The 16,917-nt window shown below is 48.2% G+C and overlaps 1 protein-coding gene across 10 annotated transcripts in view; it reads left to right on the top strand.

Moving 5' to 3' along the window:
* LOC133142122 (calcium/calmodulin-dependent protein kinase type II subunit beta) overlaps positions 1-15,823 on the top strand; it is a 67,465-nt gene extending 51,642 nt beyond the window's left edge. For 6 of the 10 annotated variants that reach the window (XM_061263124.1, XM_061263121.1, XM_061263119.1 and 3 more), the window contains 6 exons: positions 1,595-1,639; positions 3,114-3,162; positions 11,181-11,256; positions 11,553-11,647; positions 12,156-12,391; positions 14,849-15,823. In XM_061263124.1, coding sequence (XP_061119108.1) covers positions 1,595-1,639; positions 3,114-3,162; positions 11,181-11,256; positions 11,553-11,647; positions 12,156-12,388 — 498 coding nt within the window. In that variant the 3' untranslated portion in view covers positions 12,389-12,391; positions 14,849-15,823. Of the gene's footprint in view, positions 1-1,594; positions 1,640-3,113; positions 3,163-4,395; positions 4,477-6,362; positions 6,501-7,153; positions 7,298-11,180; positions 11,257-11,552; positions 11,648-12,155; positions 12,392-14,848 lie in introns of all 10 variants that reach the window. The other 4 variants (XM_061263115.1, XM_061263117.1, XM_061263116.1 and 1 more) reach the window with 2 other exon arrangements.
* Positions 15,824-16,917: the final 1,094 nt, after the last annotated feature.

Below are 16,917 nucleotides of genomic sequence, written 5' to 3'. Positions count from 1 at the left end.
CTTTAGTATTCTCTTTACACACAGGCCATTAGCTTGCTATTTAACTGACATCACTTGTGTTTGTATCTAGTTATCTAACTAGCTAAACGTTAGTTAGTGGTGATGCTAGCTACTGCTGCTAACACCACTGGATTTCAGTTTGTTCAAACTGTTAGCCTGCCTGTACAATTCTGTAACATAAGTACGCATAATCACAAGCACATAAATTATTTTATTTTTATCTCAAGTCTTCTGATTGTCTGGTAGGCATGAGCGCCCTGCCCAGGAGAGGAAATCCGCTGGTAGAATCTCCTGAAAATATAAGCAGTAACGTTAGTACTGTGCAGTGGGACCCAGCTATCTCAGCCAGCCAGCTGACGTACAAATCTGAATTCACTTAGCTTATAACACGGCAGCTAATTAACATTACTGAAAGCTTGATTAGATAATAGTTAGCCACCAAGGTTAATCTCACAAAACCCAGCTCACCACTGTTGTAGCCATTCATCTCCCTCCTCCATCTATTGGATCATAGAGTTCAGTGTATTGGACACAGCCTTTGCAGATACAACACAGAAATAAAAAGGTCCATGCCCAGAAGAGGCCCAAGTAGTTTTTAGAATAACAAATACAAGTAGAAAAGCCAGGTAATAGCACTGCTATGATGGTAATATACAGCATTAATAATGCTAATAACAGCCATTTTAATGCTAATAACAGTGTTAATAATGCTAATAACTGTGTTAATGATAATAAAAGAGCTAATAACGGTTAATGCTAATGACAAACTAATGACAGTACTAATGATAATAACATAGCTAATAATGCTAATAACAGTAATGATAATGCTAATAACAAGGATCCTAAAGCTACACACACCCGCTGTCTTTCATGTGTGGGGAAACATTACATTTTTACGCACTCTTGCACACACATGCACAAACACAAAAATACTCATACCCAAAAAATACAGTTTTTCTCTTGACTAAGGAGATTTTTTCAACAGACCCATGGCCACCCATTTACATTATGCTGTAGAGAAAGATTCATTTATGACAGTGTCAGGCAGGTGTGCTTCCGAGCAGAATTTCATCTTAAAAAGACGAAGGAACGTGCAAAGCTGCAGGACCGAGACCCTTGAGCCTGCGCTCGCCCCTGCTGGAGATCCCTACTCCTCGTCTCTGAAGCTTCTGCTCTTAAGATTCTGACATCACTTCGCAAACATCGGCTCAGAGTGATAATCTGCTCCCACTCAGTTCCCCTCCCCCACCACACGCACTCCCCCCCCCCCAGCTGCCCAAACAGCCCGCTCTACCTGCATTCTCTCACTTGAAGAATTCTGCATTTCTCTCCTTGCCGACTTAACTGTTCCTCTCTTCCTTCTCTTGCTTTTTCTTCATTTCTTTCTCTTTCACTCTCACTTCTCTCTCTGCTGTCGCCGCCATTTTTTCTTTTCTCACTCAACCTTTCGCATCTCATCTCATTCTCCCTCCACACCTGCATCTCTTCTCTGTCGTTTCTTTTTATCTTCTCTCCCTCTCTTCTTTCTCTCTAATTTCTCTAATTTCTGTCTCCCTCCCTTTCTCTCTCTCTCTCTCTCTCTCTCTCTCTCTAGGAGCCTCAGACCACAGTTATCCATAATCCAGTGGATGGGACTAAGGTACACCTTCGCCTCTGCCCTTGTGTGTCTCAGTGAGGCTCTGATTGCTGTGGCAGTGGCTTGTTGAAGCTGTATATCATGAGGTTGCCAGTGATAAAGCTCAGTGAGATTAGTGTGCTCTGGGAGTTTCCTGGCAAACCTGCTGCTAGCATTTCATGAGGCTGCAAAACTGGATTGGGGGTGTCTTACTGAAGCTGTTCTTGTTGACAGGTTATGAATGCTACTGAATAAAGCAGATCATTTGTATTTCAGTGACAAGAGCCATTATTGGTTCATTTGAACTACAAACTCACGCATATATACATTTCCCAGCACATACATTTGCAGCAGGGATTTGGCACAGGTGGCAGACAATGTTTTAATATTTATACCTGTAGCTCTCAGGACTTCTTGGGGATTTAGAATTTATTTAGCTGTGTGCTTTTGAAGAGAAAAAAACGGGACTGAGAACCTTTTTATGTCTTTTTTTGTGTCCAGTACTTTGAGTGTGCTTGACTTGCAAAGGGTAAGCTGCAAATAGTTTATCCGTTCAAAACAGTGACCCCCTGTGGCCAGTGATTGAAGTGCAGTGCTAGGCCTCTGATGGTGAGGTCATTCAGACAACAAAGTTATGATGTATCTCATCACCCAGCAGCATTGTAGAGCTTAGCGCCAAAGCATTTCCCCTCTATTGTGGCAACGAGAGTTTGTGTGTGTGTGTGTGTTTGTGTGTGTGTGCGCACATGTGAATGGGGAATGTACCAATGATTTGCTTTGTGTGAAATGGAAAGAATAACTGAACAGCAGCTGTTAGCCTCCGTGGCTCACCTCCCTGCACTTCCTGTCTCCCTATTCATTTCTCATCTTCTTATCTCTTCCCCTCTTCCGACATGCGCATGGTAACAGCACCATTGTACAGACATTTTTCTGTCAGTCTGTCCGTCCTGTCCTGTGTACCTGTACTGGTGGGTAGAGATCAGGACAGGGGGTCCATTCCTTTCACTAAGACTCTAGACACTGAGACTGCGACTGCAGAATGGTTCTATTCTCTCTCTTTCACTCTCACTCTCTCTACCTTCTCTCTTTGCTTCTTAAATAACATATAATATGTCCAGTTTATATGGGCAGATATGTGTGTGCAGAAATAGGAAAATACTTTTAGAAAACTCAGAAATGAACTGGGGGGGTCAAATGCAGGGGACTTTCCTGACTCTCTGGAACTGCAGGCTGAATTCTCTGAAGGCTGACTTTTGTTCCTCTGGCCATCTGTGTGTACGGTATAAGAGCAGAAAATAATACCAACTTCCTGTATCATCTTAATAACATGTTCACACTGACACTTCTCTAATGGATTCTTTGTTGGGGGTCTGTTTAGGCAGCTGTATGTGTGCGTGCGTGTTTGGCGCGTGTGTGCGCGCGTGTGTTCGTGTACACGTGTTTGTTTTTGCATGTCACGCTTTACTGACATTAACAGGTTTCTCTCTCTGACCTGCAGGAGTCGTCTGACAGCAGTAACACCACTATCGAAGACGAGGATGTGAAAGGTGAGATTAGTCAGCCACAGAGGCCACACATCGCCTGCAGAACCCAGCCATGCACTGCAGACATCCTGTAGCTTCTGGTGAGACACTGACGTTTCGTCAACTCCAGAATCAGCAGGGATCACGGCTGACTTACCGGCCTGAGCCAGCGTTAGCATTTCTGCTGCAGACTGCTGATGGACCCTCCATTTCACACGGGCTCTGTCGTCTGAGGCGCAGATGAGCTAGCCTTGACCTCAGACCTCTTGACCTCTTTCTGTCTCTAGAGCTTCTGGAAAGGGAAGTTACAGTTTGTGAAAATCTCTTCTCACTGCAGTTATCTTGTAGGTCAGCAGCTTAGTCCAATTGGAGCCCCACCTAGCCAAGATCACGTTTGGTCAGCAGAAGTCATCTCGCATAAAAAATTCAATATGGTCACAGTACTGTAGGCACATCAGCAACCGGGGCAGTCACACACTACCTGAGACTGACGCACTTCCCCGCCGCCGAAGAGCTTTTCCTGGGCTTGGAGTCCAATGCCAACTCGCTGCACACCCCCCAGGGAAGAGAACTAAGGAGTGGCACAAGGGCACCTTTGGTTTATTTTGAGCAATGTGCAGAAACAAAGATAGAGGAGGGGGGAGAAAGAGTGATAGAAAGAGAGAGCACGTATAGGAAACATGCATATTCATAAGTACGTCTGAGGGGAGACGGGAGAGCGATGCGTAACAAAGCAGCAAAGAAGAGGAACGAGTGTGTGGGTGTTGTGTGTGTGTGTGTGTGTTCTGTGTGCGTGTGTGTTCTGTGTGCGTGTGTTCTGTGTGTGTGTGGGTGTTCTGTGTGTGTGTGTGTGGGTGTTCTGTGTGTGTGTGCGGCGGGGGGTATGGCTGTGTGTGTAATTGAGGGTAATTCAGTGTGTTGGTTTTTCGGTTGAGTCTAAGCGGTCACAGGACGCTGCAGCACGGCCTCATGAAGGGGACCGAGGTGGAGAGGCGTGTTCTACAGGTCCAATTACAGCCCAGCTCCAGAGCGCTCTGCTGTAGCTGCCGCTTGGAGGAGGGCTGCTGGGAAGTGTAGTTCTTTAGAGGGTGAATGTGGCAGAAAGACATCCAGCTGTGCACGTGCCTCTGAGGGGAGGCGGAGAAGGCTTTCGTGCCGTGCTGGGTTTTGCCCCTCCCACCTCTCTCCTCATGTCTCGCCTTGTTCCCTGTGTTGTGCTTATTTTCCCGTCTCTCCCTGCTCCGGGGATCCGGACAGGGAAAAGCCCGGAGGGCACCTCGGGTAGGGCCCCGCCCAATGCCCACCAGCCCGCTCCGGGCCCCGCCCCTTCCGTCTTCTGTAAGTGGGCATGTCTTCTGCACATGCTCAGTGCTGCCTGACGCCCTCCCGCCTGCCTCTCAACAACTGATCCAGGGTCAGCTCCCCCTAACACTGATCCTGTACTTAACAGTCTGTGCAAAGCATGGACACTGATCCGGGGTCAGCTCCCTTAACACTGATCCTGTCCTTAACAGTCTGTGCAAAGCATGGACACTGATCCAGGCTCAGCTCCCCTAACAAAGTTCCGGGTGGTTTGTGCAAAAGGGAGCTAGTGATCCAGGGTCAGCATTGGGGTGATATATGGGTGCGCTGATACAGTTTTTATGTGATGCAGGATTTTTTTTTATTGAGCGTGTGGGCATGTTCAAGTGTTAGGCACAAGCCTGGTGGAGGTGATACCATGGTACTAACACTAACGCACAGACCATTCAGCTTTTTTAAGGTAAGGGAAGAAAGCTTACGCTGTTGCCAGCACACTCACTCATAAGACGCGTTCAGCAGCTTCCAGCCCGGGTTGGGGGAGGGGAGAGGAGGGAGGCATGGGCGTAATTTTTTTTGCTTCAGAGGAGAAAGAGAATCACCAAATTTCCCATAGGAACAAAATTGTATTTTTTTCTGGATGGTGAAACTATATTGAAAGTGTATATACCATCATGCCTTAGTGACATACATATTGACAAGATAAACATACACTCACTGAGTACTTTATTAGGAACACCTGTACATCTAATTATGCATGCGATTATCTCATCAGCCACTTGTGTGGCAGCAGTGCAATGCATATTGTTCTTATGTTAACCTATCAGGGGTCTTGGTTAGCAAATAGCATGAAATCCCCTACTACAGAAACAAGCTGCTTTTAGGGTGTGCAGCAAGTTCTCCATGTGCCACCCTGAGGCCAGAAGTGGAACAGCAGGCTTGTATTTACCACTTACAGATCATTAATCCTCACTGGAGCAGTTGTGGGTTATACCTGACTGCCAGTCACCAGTTTCTCACCAGTTATGTGAGCCGCACACGCTCCCCAGGAGCACTGCAGCAGTAGCGCGTGCACTCCTCCAGCGAGAGGATCAGCGCGCCCCAGCCCTGCCCACGCGAGAGACGTCTGGAACCCGCAGCCCCCAGCCTGAGCTCACGCCGCAAGGGCAGCAAGGGCACAGCAAACACGCAGCAAGGGCACAGCAAACACGCAGCAAGGGCACAGCAAACACGCAGCAAGGGCAGAGCAAACACGCAGCAAGGGCAGAGCAAACATGCAGCAAGGGCACAGCAAACATGCAGCAAGGGCACAGCAAACACGCAGCAAGGGCAGAGGAAACATGCAGCAAGGGCACAGCAAACACGCAGCAAGAGCACAGCAAACATGCAGCAAACGCACAGCAAACATGCAGCGAGGGCACAGCAAACATGCAGCAAACGCACAGCAAACACGCAGCAAGGGCACAGCAAACACGCAGCAAACGCACAGCAAACACACAGCAAGGGCACATATCCATTTCCTTTATCACTGGCTTTATTTCCTCTGCTTCTTTCGCGTGGCTGATTAGAGCAGACGCCTGTGGTTAAAGACGCTGTGAGAGAACTGTGGGGCGCTTTATTTATTTACACCGCCTCTGCGCACCATTGATTTCCCCCCGAGCCCCCATGTCCCGAGCCGGCAGACCCACCCTTATCTCTCCAAACTGCACACACGCAGGCACACAACCCCCTCCTGCCCCAAATGCTCGTGTTCCTTCCCCGTCTTTATCACTTTATATATTTTTCTGGCACATGCTGTGAGTCTGCCGTGTTCCCCTTGTTTAACAACCCCCCCCCCCGCATATCCTGTCCCGTTCTGCCTGTTCTTCTGTCCTAATTTCTGTCTGCGCCTCTCTCTCTCCCCCGCGTCCCGCCCGCCCACACAGCCTCCAAGCTGACAGACATCCTAGGGAGCGCGCGGCGGGGCTCAGGGCCCGTTTCGGACGGCGAGGGGGGGTCCAGCACCCCTCCAGCTGCCCTCTCTGCCCCCTCCCCACCCCAGACCCCTGTGCCCCCCATGCAGAGTAAGTACAGACCCCCCCCCAAACCCCTGTGCCCCCCATGCAGAGTAAGTACAGACCCCCCCAAACCCCTGTGCCCCCCATGCAGAGTAACTACTGACCCCCCACAAACCCCTGTGCCCCCCATGCAGAGTAACTACAGACCCCCCCCAAACCCCTGTGCCCCCATGCAGAGTAAGTACAGACCCCCCCCAAACCCCTGTGCCCCCATGCAGAGTAAGTACAGACCCCCCCAAACCCCTGTGCCCCCATGCAGAGTAACTACAGACCCCTCCCCCCCTCCCCCACAAACCCCTGTGCCCCCATGCAGAGTAAGTACAATACAATAACCCTCAATACAATAACAACAATACAATAACCCTCTAATAATCCAATCACAGCCAAACCTTGCCTTAGTCTACTCACTGCCACCCTGTCCTTTTGCAGGATATATCTTCCTGTACTTTGCATCTTTGATGTGTGTAGTTAGTCATTTCGTGTTGCTTGCCTGTTCCTTTTGAACACATTTTTCAGGGTCATCATTTTTTTTATTCCCAACCGCAGTTTGCAAGTCAGCTTATTTCTCCCTCTCTTTATTTGGTACATGTGATTCTCTTTTCTTTTTTTCCTCTGTTTTCTCGTCCTCCCTGCTCTGTCGCCCCACCCGAAAAAAAAAGTGGCGGGTCTGACAGACATCATTCGCCAGAGGTGTGGCCCCCAGCCCAAATCTGAGCCTGCCCACACCCAGCCGGCGTCCCCCCCGCCCCAATCTCCCCCCCTTCCATCCCTGCCCCCCTCCGGCCCCTCTCTGTCCGCTCTAAGTGAGTACTGAACACTGGTGTGCATTTTGGGGAGAGCTGCCCCCCCCCCCCCCCCCCCCATGCTGTGTACCTCTGCCTGCGCTTCCGCGAGTGTCTGTCCCACCAGACTCGCCTGCCCTTTGACCTGGGAAACCCAGCTCTGCTCCCCTTTCAGTGTGAGAACTCACTAATACACCCTGAGCATGCGCCGTGACTTTACCCACTTACACTCTACCTAACCCTGGATCGCCAAACCTACGGCATACTCAACCCCCCTCCTGCACCTATGCACATGACATCCTGCTGCAGGTCTGTGTACTGACTGCTGCCGTCGTTTCCGATGCTGATGATTGCCGTCTACTCTGCCTGTTGCCTGACCCCTTATTAATGCACCTTTGTGGGTAATTCTTGATAGGAGCATCAGGCAAAGGTCTAAATGTGATGTACTTACTCAATTCAATTCCATTGTATTTGTTTAGCGTTTTTACCGAAGACTGTCACAAATATGCTTTAAAAAAATAAGGGCAAAAGGCAAACGCCAGGCCTGAACACCGAAATAGCGAGCACATTAGGTAACAGGACTCCTCAGTGGGAGAAAAACCCTCAAACAGTGGTGAGGAAATCTCAGGAGGAAACCTGGCTGTGGAGGGAGAACCCATCCTCTGCCTGGCAATGTGTAGAGTAAAGATAGAACGGATATAACAGAAATGTAATAAGGAATCTAATGGATTCAGTGGATTACAGTTATGGTTAAAACAATTAGCCGGAGAAGTGGAAAGTCAAAGTGAGGGGGAAGTATTGTGAGCAGCTTAAAGAGACAGTGAGTTGCACACTGAATACATTAACTGTTTAATGTGTGTGGGTTTGTGTTGTGGAAGGGCTTCACAATGTAATGGGGGTAAGCTCTAAAGAGTATCTCTGTACACCGTGCTTTGTACAGTAACTGTAATGGATCTCACAGCTGAGGGGTGCCACACCACTTTTTTTTTATCTGGCTTAGTTATTTATAGCATTGTTAAAAATGACATCAGCCTCTTTAAATGCTAACGTGTTCATGGTCTGTCACCGGAGTGTCATGTTTTCAACCCGCAAGCTCTGAAATGAGCAAATTCACAAGGTATTTCTCCCCTGGAGTTCAGACGCAACACTCACCTCTTCCTAAATGAGCCCGGTCATATTTTTAGTTCAGAGTATTTCCGGCTGCTTCAGAGTGTGAGGTTGCAATGCAGGCTGGGCCTAGCAGTACAGTGCTGGCTGGCTCCACCCCCTCAGAGCTCATCATCAGGCTTGATTGGCTTTGGCTCAACCTCTCTGCCTTGATTGACAGCGATTAGTGTCGTTAGATGCTAATCAGGATGGGCTCTGGGTGATAGGCATGGCTCAGTGCAGTTATTCAGGCTGGGCTGAGGGACTGCTGTGCTAGGGGGCCTGATGGGCTCTACGGGGGCTGGATGAAGGGTTAAGGTCCACCGTGAATTTTGGGATATCGCGGCTCCTGGGATGACTAGTCAGGGCTAAGTAAAGTAGAGCCAGTCGAGGGTAGGAAATGTAGACTCAGGCGAAGGTAGGTAATGTCGACCCAGTCCGGGGTAGGTAAGGTATAACCAGTCGAGGATGTGCAAGGTAGAACCAGTTGGGGGTAGGTGAGGTAGACCCAGTCGAAGTTAAGCAAGGAAGACCCTGTTGGGGGTAGGTAAGATAGAACTCAGTCAAGGGAATGCAAGGTAGAACCAGTCGAGGGTATGCAAGGTAGAACCAGTCGAGGGTATGCAAGGTAGAACCAGTCGAGGGTATGCAAGGTAGAACCAGTCGAGGGTATGCAAGGTAGAACCAGTCGAGGGTATGCAAGGTAGAACCAGTTGGGGGTAGATAAGGTAGAACCAGTTGAGGTTATGCAAGGTAGAACCAGTCGAGGGTATGCAAGGTAGACCCATTCGGGGGAGGTAAGGTAGACCCACTCGGGGGAGGTAAAGTAGACCCATTCGGGGGAGGTAAAGTAGACCCAGTCGGGGGAGGTAAGGTAGACTCATTCGGGGGAGGTAAAGTAGACCCAGTCGGGGGAGATAAGGTAGACTAATTCGGGGGGAGGTAAGGTCACAGGGGCTGGGCTGCACTGGAATAGTTTTTAGGACTGTTGCAGAGGGAGGTGTAAATCTGATGGAAATATCAGAGGGATGGGAATAGCACAGTGAGGTCAGGCGGGGGGGGGACTTGTTGCAGTAATGAGTGATGTGGGGCAGGCTCAACTCCCAGAGCATCATAGAGAAAACAAATATTGACCCAGGGAGGGGATTTTTCCCCTTCTCTTGTTGCATGTATTTTAAAGGATGGATTTGGTGGTCAGTAATATCAGTAATATTTATATTTTTTAAAACATTATGATGCACTCCTAAAAGCTCCCATTTACTGATATTTTATTTTTAAACAGCAGTTTAGTGGGGTATGAGTGATATAACGCATGTGTGCACAGTGCTTGTGTGTGTGAGTGAGTGAGCGAGTGAGTGAGAATGATGTGGAGAATGATGGAGAGAATGACAGAGCGAAACATAAGGAGCGAACAGCTCGACTGGCCATACTAAATGCCTGGCTGTTGAGTATGCTGTGTATATATCAGATGCACTAAGAGATGTACCTGTCCCTCTGTTTATTTCTCCATCTGCTCTGGCACAGCACGCCGTCAAACTGTGGAGAAGTTAATGCTGCTGGCCACGTGCCTGCTACCTTTCCTATGGCTAAATGAAGTGTTATTGATCTGCTGTGACTTGGAGATTTACAGACTATTTCAGTGGTGAAGTCTCGCCTCCCTTGCTCTCTCTCACTTACCCTCTCTCCTCCCTTTCCTCCCTCCATCCTTCGCTCTAACTCTTCCTCCATGTCTGCCTCTTCCCTCCCTCCCTCCCTCTCTCCCTCCCATGAAGACATATTGGCTGTTGAAACAGCAGCACTTTACTTGCAGTTTTATGGGATCAGGATTAGCTGAACTAGGCAATTTTGCCGGATGTGGAAGGGCTTTCTTCGAATGATGAAACCTGTTCATTTCAAGCCTGGTGTGAGTGTGTGTGTGTGTGTGTGCATGTGTTTATGTGTGGTACAGCATACAGGGGGGTGTGTGAAGTACATATTGCAGGCTTGTTATGTGTGATTGGGTATGGACCAGCCAGCCATAGGTATTTGTATGTGACTGTCACTGGACTGTCACTGTGTTTGTGTGTGACTGTTACTATGTCAGTGTGTGCGACTGTGTGTGCGTTAGAGTGTGACTGCTCATGCTTTGGTGTGTGTCACTGCTTGTGTGTTATTGTGTATGATTGCTTGTGTGAGCGTTAGTGTGTGTGAGCGTTAGTGTGTGTGACTGTGACTGTGTGTGCGTTAGTGTGTGTGACTGTGACTGTGTGTGCATTAGTGTGTGTGACTGACTGTGTGGGCGTTAGTGTGTGTGGCTGACTGTGTGTGCATTAGTGTGTGTGACTGACTGTGTGAGCGTTTGTGTGTGTGGCTGACTGTGTGTGCGTTAGTGTGTGTGACTGACTGTGTGTGCGTTAGTGTGTGTGACTGACTGTGTGAGCGTTTGTGTGTGGCTGACTGTGTGTGTTAGTGTGTGTGACTGCTCCTGTGCATTAGTGTGTGTGACTGACTGTGTGTGTGTGTGGCTGTGTGTGCATTAGTGTGTGTGACTGACTGTGTGTGTGTGTGTGTAGCTGTGACTGTGTGTGTGTTAGTGTGTGTGACTGACTGTGTGTGGCTGTGTGTGCATTAGTGTGTGTGACTGACTGTGTGTGTGTGTGTGTAGCTGTGACTGTGTGTGCGTTAGTGTGTGTGACTGACTCTGTGTGTGTGTGCGTTAGTGTGTGTTTGTGTGGCTGTGACACAGCCCAGCGCTCACTCTGCTCCACTCCTCCTGCAGCACGCAAACAGGAGATCATCAAGATCACGGAGCAGCTGATCGAGGCCGTGAATAACGGAGACTTTGAGGCCTATGCGTGAGTCACTGAGTGTGCCCGGTCTGGGGAAAAGCCAATCAGAGACTGATCATAATCATATATTTATGTAATACTTTCAAGCATTGCACTCAACAGCATTCCAACATTTGCACAAACAGGGAAATGGAATAAGAACAAACAGACGTTTTCAAAGTAGGACAAGCGAGTACCATATGCCTGTGATGTAATACCACCCCACTTCATTCTCTGTGTGAAATATAATGTAATGTAATCTATACTGGGAATGACAGCGTGCCTCATCCCTCCCACAAAACACTCTACTGTTCCCCGAACAGGAAGATCTGCGATCCTGGCCTGACCTCTTTTGAACCCGAGGCTCTGGGGAACCTGGTGGAAGGAATGGACTTCCACAGATTCTACTTTGAGAACTGTGAGTTTGTGGGGTGGGCAGGAGCAATGTGTCCCAAAATCCAAACAGATTACATCCACAAGTGGGGCATATGGATCCTTAAATTTCCCTCTCTCCCTCTCTCTCTCTCTGCCTCTCTCTCTATCCCTCCCTCTCTGTCCTCCCTCTCCCGTTCTTGCTCCCTTTCTTTTTCTCCCTCTCTATCTCTCTGCCTGTCTCCCCCTCTCCCTCCCCCTCACTTTCCCTCTCCCTCCCTCTCTCCCTCCCTCTCCCTCTCTCTCCCTCTCTCTCTCTGCCTCTCTCTCTATCCCTCCCTCTCTGTCCTCCCTCTCTTGCTCCCTTGCTCTCTCCCTCCCTCTCTATCTCTCTCCCTGTCTCCCGCTCTCTCTCCCTCGCTCTCTCCCTCCCTCTCCCTCGCTCTCTCCCTCCCTCTCCCTCTCCCTCTCCCTCCTTCTCTCTCTCCCTCCCCCTCCCTCTCCCTCTCTCTCCCTCTCTCTCCCTCTCTCTCTCTCTCCCTCTCTCTCCTCAGTGCTCTCTAAGAACAATAAGCCCATCCACACCACCATACTGAACCCGCACGTGCACCTGATTGGAGAGGATGCCGCCTGCATCGCCTACATCCGTCTGACGCAGTTCGTGGACGGGCAGGGCCGGCCTCGCAGCAGCCAATCAGAGGAGACCCGCGTCTGGCACCGCCGCGACTCCAAGTGGCAGAACGTGCACTTCCACTGCTCCGGGGCCCCCGCCGCCCCCCTACAGTGAGAGGTGAGCCCCCCAACCCCCGCTCAGGGAACATTCACCTAATTTACTGAAATACACACCTATTTACATGTGTCTATTGTGCTACTAGTATACAGTATGTCAAATGTAGCTGGATGCATTTTAATGAGCCTTATACATCCATTGCTTACAATTTTGTCGCACTGAGCAAAACCGGTCTTTGAATACAATTCACATGTCCACATTTTTGCTAACATCTCACGGATATTATTGACAAAGACTTTGCTATGAACAATGAACTTTGAGGCCAAGGTGACTTAGAAATGGCTACTTTCACAGTTTCTTTAGAGAAACTCTAAAATGCAGGATCATAGCATGTATTCTCTGACTTTCTCTAAGGGACGTGCCCATATACAGTGGTGTGAAAAAGTGTTTGCCCCCTTCCTGATTTCTTATTTTTTTGCATGTTTGTCACACTTAAATGTTTCAGATCATCAAACAAATTTAAATATTAACATTAAATGAAGGTTTTTATTATTAAGGGAGAAAAAAATCCAAACCTACATGGCCCTGGGTGAAAAAGTGATTGCCCCCTAAACCTAATAACTGGTTGGGCCACCCTTAGCAGCAACAACTGCAATCAAGTGTTTGCAATAACTTGCAATGAGTCTCTTACAGCGCTGTGGAAGAATTTTGGCCCACTCATCTTTGCAGAATTGTTGTAATTCAGCCACATGAACCGCCTTTTTAAGGTCATGCCACAGCATCTCAGTAGGATTCAGGCCAGGACTTTGACTAGGCCACTCCAAAGTCTTCATTTTGTTTTTCTTCAGCCATTCAGAGGTGGACTGGTGTTTTTTGGATCATTGTCCTGCGACAGAACCCAAGTTTGTTTCAGCTTGAGGTCACGAACAGATGGCCGGACATTCTCCTTCAGGATTTTTTGGTAGACAGCAGAATTCATGGTTCCATTTATCACAGCAAGTCTTCCAGGTCCTGAAGCAGCAAAACAGCCCCAGACCATCACACTACCACCACCATATTTTACTGTTGGTATGATGTTCTTTTTCTGAAATGCGGTGTTACTTTTACGCCAGATGTAATGGGACACACACCTTCCAAAAAGTTCAACTTTTGTCTCGTCAGACCACAGAGTATTTTCCCAAAAGTCTTGGGGAACATCAAGATGTTTTCTGGCAAAATTGAGACAAGCCTTAATGTTCTTTTTGCTCAGCAGTGGTTTTCGTCTTGGAACTCTGCCATGCAGGCCATTTTTGCCCAGTCTTTTTCTTATGGTGGAGTCATGAACACTGACCTTAACTGAGGCAAGTGAGGCCTGCAGTTCTTTGGATGTTGTTGTGGGGTCTATTGTGACCTCTTGGATGAGTTGTCGCTACGCTCTTGGGGTAATTTTGGTCGGCCGGCCACTCCTGGGAAGGTTCACCACTGTTCTATGTTTTCGCTATTTGTGGATAATGGCTCTCACTGTGGTTCGCCGGAGTCCCAAAGCTTTAGAAATGGCTTTATAACCTTTTCCAGGCTGATAGATCTCCATTACTTTCTTTCTCATTTGTTCCCAAATTTCTTTAGATCTCGGCATGATGTCTAGCTTTTGAGGATCATTTGGTCTACTTCACTTTGTCAGGCAGGTCCTATTTAAGTGATTTCTTGATTGAGAACAGGTGTGGCAGTAATCAGGCCTGGGTGTGGCTAGAGAAATTGAACTCATTTGAATTGATAAACCACAGTTAAGTTATGTTTTAACAGGGGGGGCAATCACTTTTTCACACAGGGCCATGTAGGTTTGGATTTTTTTTCTCCCTTAATAATAAAAACCTTCATTTAAAAACTGCATTTTGTGTTTGCTTGTGTTGTCTTTGACTAATATTTAAATTTGTTTGATGATCTGAAACATTTAAATGTGACAAACATGCAAAAAAATAAGAAATCAGGAATGGGGCAAACACTTTTTCACACCACTGTATATATGTACGTATACACTCACTGAGCGCTTTATTAGGTATTTATTAGGCTTATTTATTTTATTAATTAAGTCTTCTGCTGCTGTAGCCTATCCACTTAGTGGTTTGACACAGTGTGTGTGGAATGTTCGACCAGTCTGGCCCTTCTCCTCTGACCTCTCTCATTAACAACACATTTCTGCCCGCAGAACTGCTACTCACTGGCACTGGATGTTTTTTTGCTTTTCGCACCATTCTTTACAAACTCTAGGGACTAGTGTGAGTGAAAATCCCAGGAGATCAGCAGTTTCTGAGATACTCAAACCACCCTGTCTGGCACCAACAATCATTCCACGGTCAAAGTCACTTCGATTACATTTCTCACCCATTCTGACACTCTGATTTTTTTGCGTGAATTTTTTCCATGAAATGGCTACAGATTTCAAAAGTTAAATTCTTGAGGAATTCAAAAAGTCTTGTGGAAGGAATGGTTTGTGATCGTTTCTGCTGTGTGTGTGTGTGTGTGTGTGTGTGTTTGCAGGTGAGACCTCTGCGGCCATGACCGTCAAAGTACGCAGTTGAAGAGAGGGATAGAAGGAGGGGTGGAAGAAGGAGGGATGGAAGGAGAACGAGTCCGGAGTTGAGAGAGCTTTGATCACGGCTACGCCAGGCCCTCCCATTTCTGGATCCCGTCCTCACCCGCATGCACGTCTCTTTATGACTACCGCCACCTGCTGGGCTGCCCTGGCTACTGCACCTTCCAAACAACACCCCCCCCCCCATCCCCACCCCAAACAAACAGCAACCAACCAACTCACCTATGACCTAACTGCCCCAGCCAAATGATGACCCCACAAGACGAGACTACAGCCACACAGCAGCTAGTGCTGCATCGGAAGGACATAAGGACTCACCCATTAGCAGCCGAGTGTCAGAGCCCTCTGTGTGTGTTTTCTGGTGTCACACTGTTCAGGTCATGCTCACGTTGTCACTGGCTTTGAGTCACAGTGCACAGGCACGCCCAAGTTCAGTATGTAAAGTTTTAAACAGAATCATTATTATTACGATTATTCTTATTATGACGGTTATTATGACTATGGCGATTGTATATTTAATTGGTTTTAAAATATATTATTGATGCCAGTGGTTTATAGTTTAAGATTATTCATTTAATATCTTTTCAAGTAAGCATGACTTTTACGGTATTCAAAGTGACTGTTTTTTGTTTTGTTTAGTTTAGTTTTTTTTTATTGTGCTTGAGTAAAAGAGATTTTGGCTATTTTTGTACATGCTATGTGTCTGTTGACAACAGTGCTGAACTCGGAACAAAAGCAGAGACTTCTGAGATGGAAGGGTGTGTACACTGGGATACGGGATATTTGTGTGTGTGTGTGTGTGTGTGTGTGTGTGAGGGAGGGCCAGGGTCAAAGCCTGTTTCAGCATTTTAAGATATAATTGGCTGCTGGAACTCATCAGCTGTACCCACTGAGGGATGGGCCTGACCTGGGGGGGGGGGGGGGGGGGGGGGGGGGGGTCCCGCCGGTGTCCAATCACTGTCTTCTATCGTTTCTTTCTCTTCCCTTGTCGTCATGTTTCGGATGTAGAGGCGACACAGCCCTGAACGTCACACCGCCACACCGCCAGCGTGGCTCGCCGCTGCACTGACCAACGCCTGCCACACTTCAGCCCTGAGCAACCCGCCGGGGTCCGCCAATACCCGCTCACGGCCCCCGCCGACACTGCCACAGTCCTCCTCCCAAAAGCCAGGGCGGGGGGGGCGCCCCTCTTCCTCTGCTCTTCATTGGCTGTGCCCGATGCAGTCTCATCCAATAGCGAGCCAATTCTGAACCCACTCGGCCCTCCACCACTTTGTGTGTGTTCGCCATCCCAAAAAACGTCTCTTCTAACACAGAGCAGACACCGGTCAATTCACCAAGCCGCAGTCTCCACCTGTACTGCACTACACGTCCCATAAGACTTTGGGATGTGTGTGGTTGCCAGGCAACATGAACCCCCCTCCCCCCACCCCCCCAAAGTGTGAATACAGAAAAGAGGGGAAGGGGGTCTCTGTAAAGAGGTGTAAACTCTGCTGGAGGATTACCAGAAGGAGGTGTGCTGATGCGTTCTCCAAGCAGCGGATTAAATAGACTTGGAGGCCCTTGAAGGAATTGAGGCTCTTCTATCACGTCTTCGACAAGAACTCGATTCTAGCTGTGGGGATGGGACGAGTTTGCTGACCGGCCTTTTGCCAAGTTGCAGATGTTTTGTTGAAAGTGAAGAGCGAGAGAGGACAGATAGAGTCTTTGCAGGTCTGGACCTCCTGAAGGGTTTTTGTGGAGGAATAGCAATCCAGCTAACATAAAGCATTCACACAACGTTGGTTAAACATTTCAGCAGCATTGCTGCAAGGTTGGAATGTTACAGCGATATTGTGAGAATGTTTTCTGTACACTGGGTGGCAGGGGCTGTGGGGTACCTCTGTGGCTTTGCGTTAGGTTGGATCCGGTGTTTTTTCAGGAGGGCTTCATTATAATGGAATCCAGTCCTTGTACCTCTTAGCACACAGCCTTTTATTATCGTGTTTCATTCATATTTTTATTTCTGTTTATT

This window comes from Conger conger, chromosome 12 (assembly GCF_963514075.1).
Source record: "Conger conger chromosome 12, fConCon1.1, whole genome shotgun sequence".
NCBI classification, from domain to species: domain Eukaryota; kingdom Metazoa; phylum Chordata; class Actinopteri; order Anguilliformes; family Congridae; genus Conger; species Conger conger.
The sequence above is the reverse complement of the archived record's forward strand: the minus strand, read 5'-3'. Positions and strand labels throughout refer to the sequence as shown.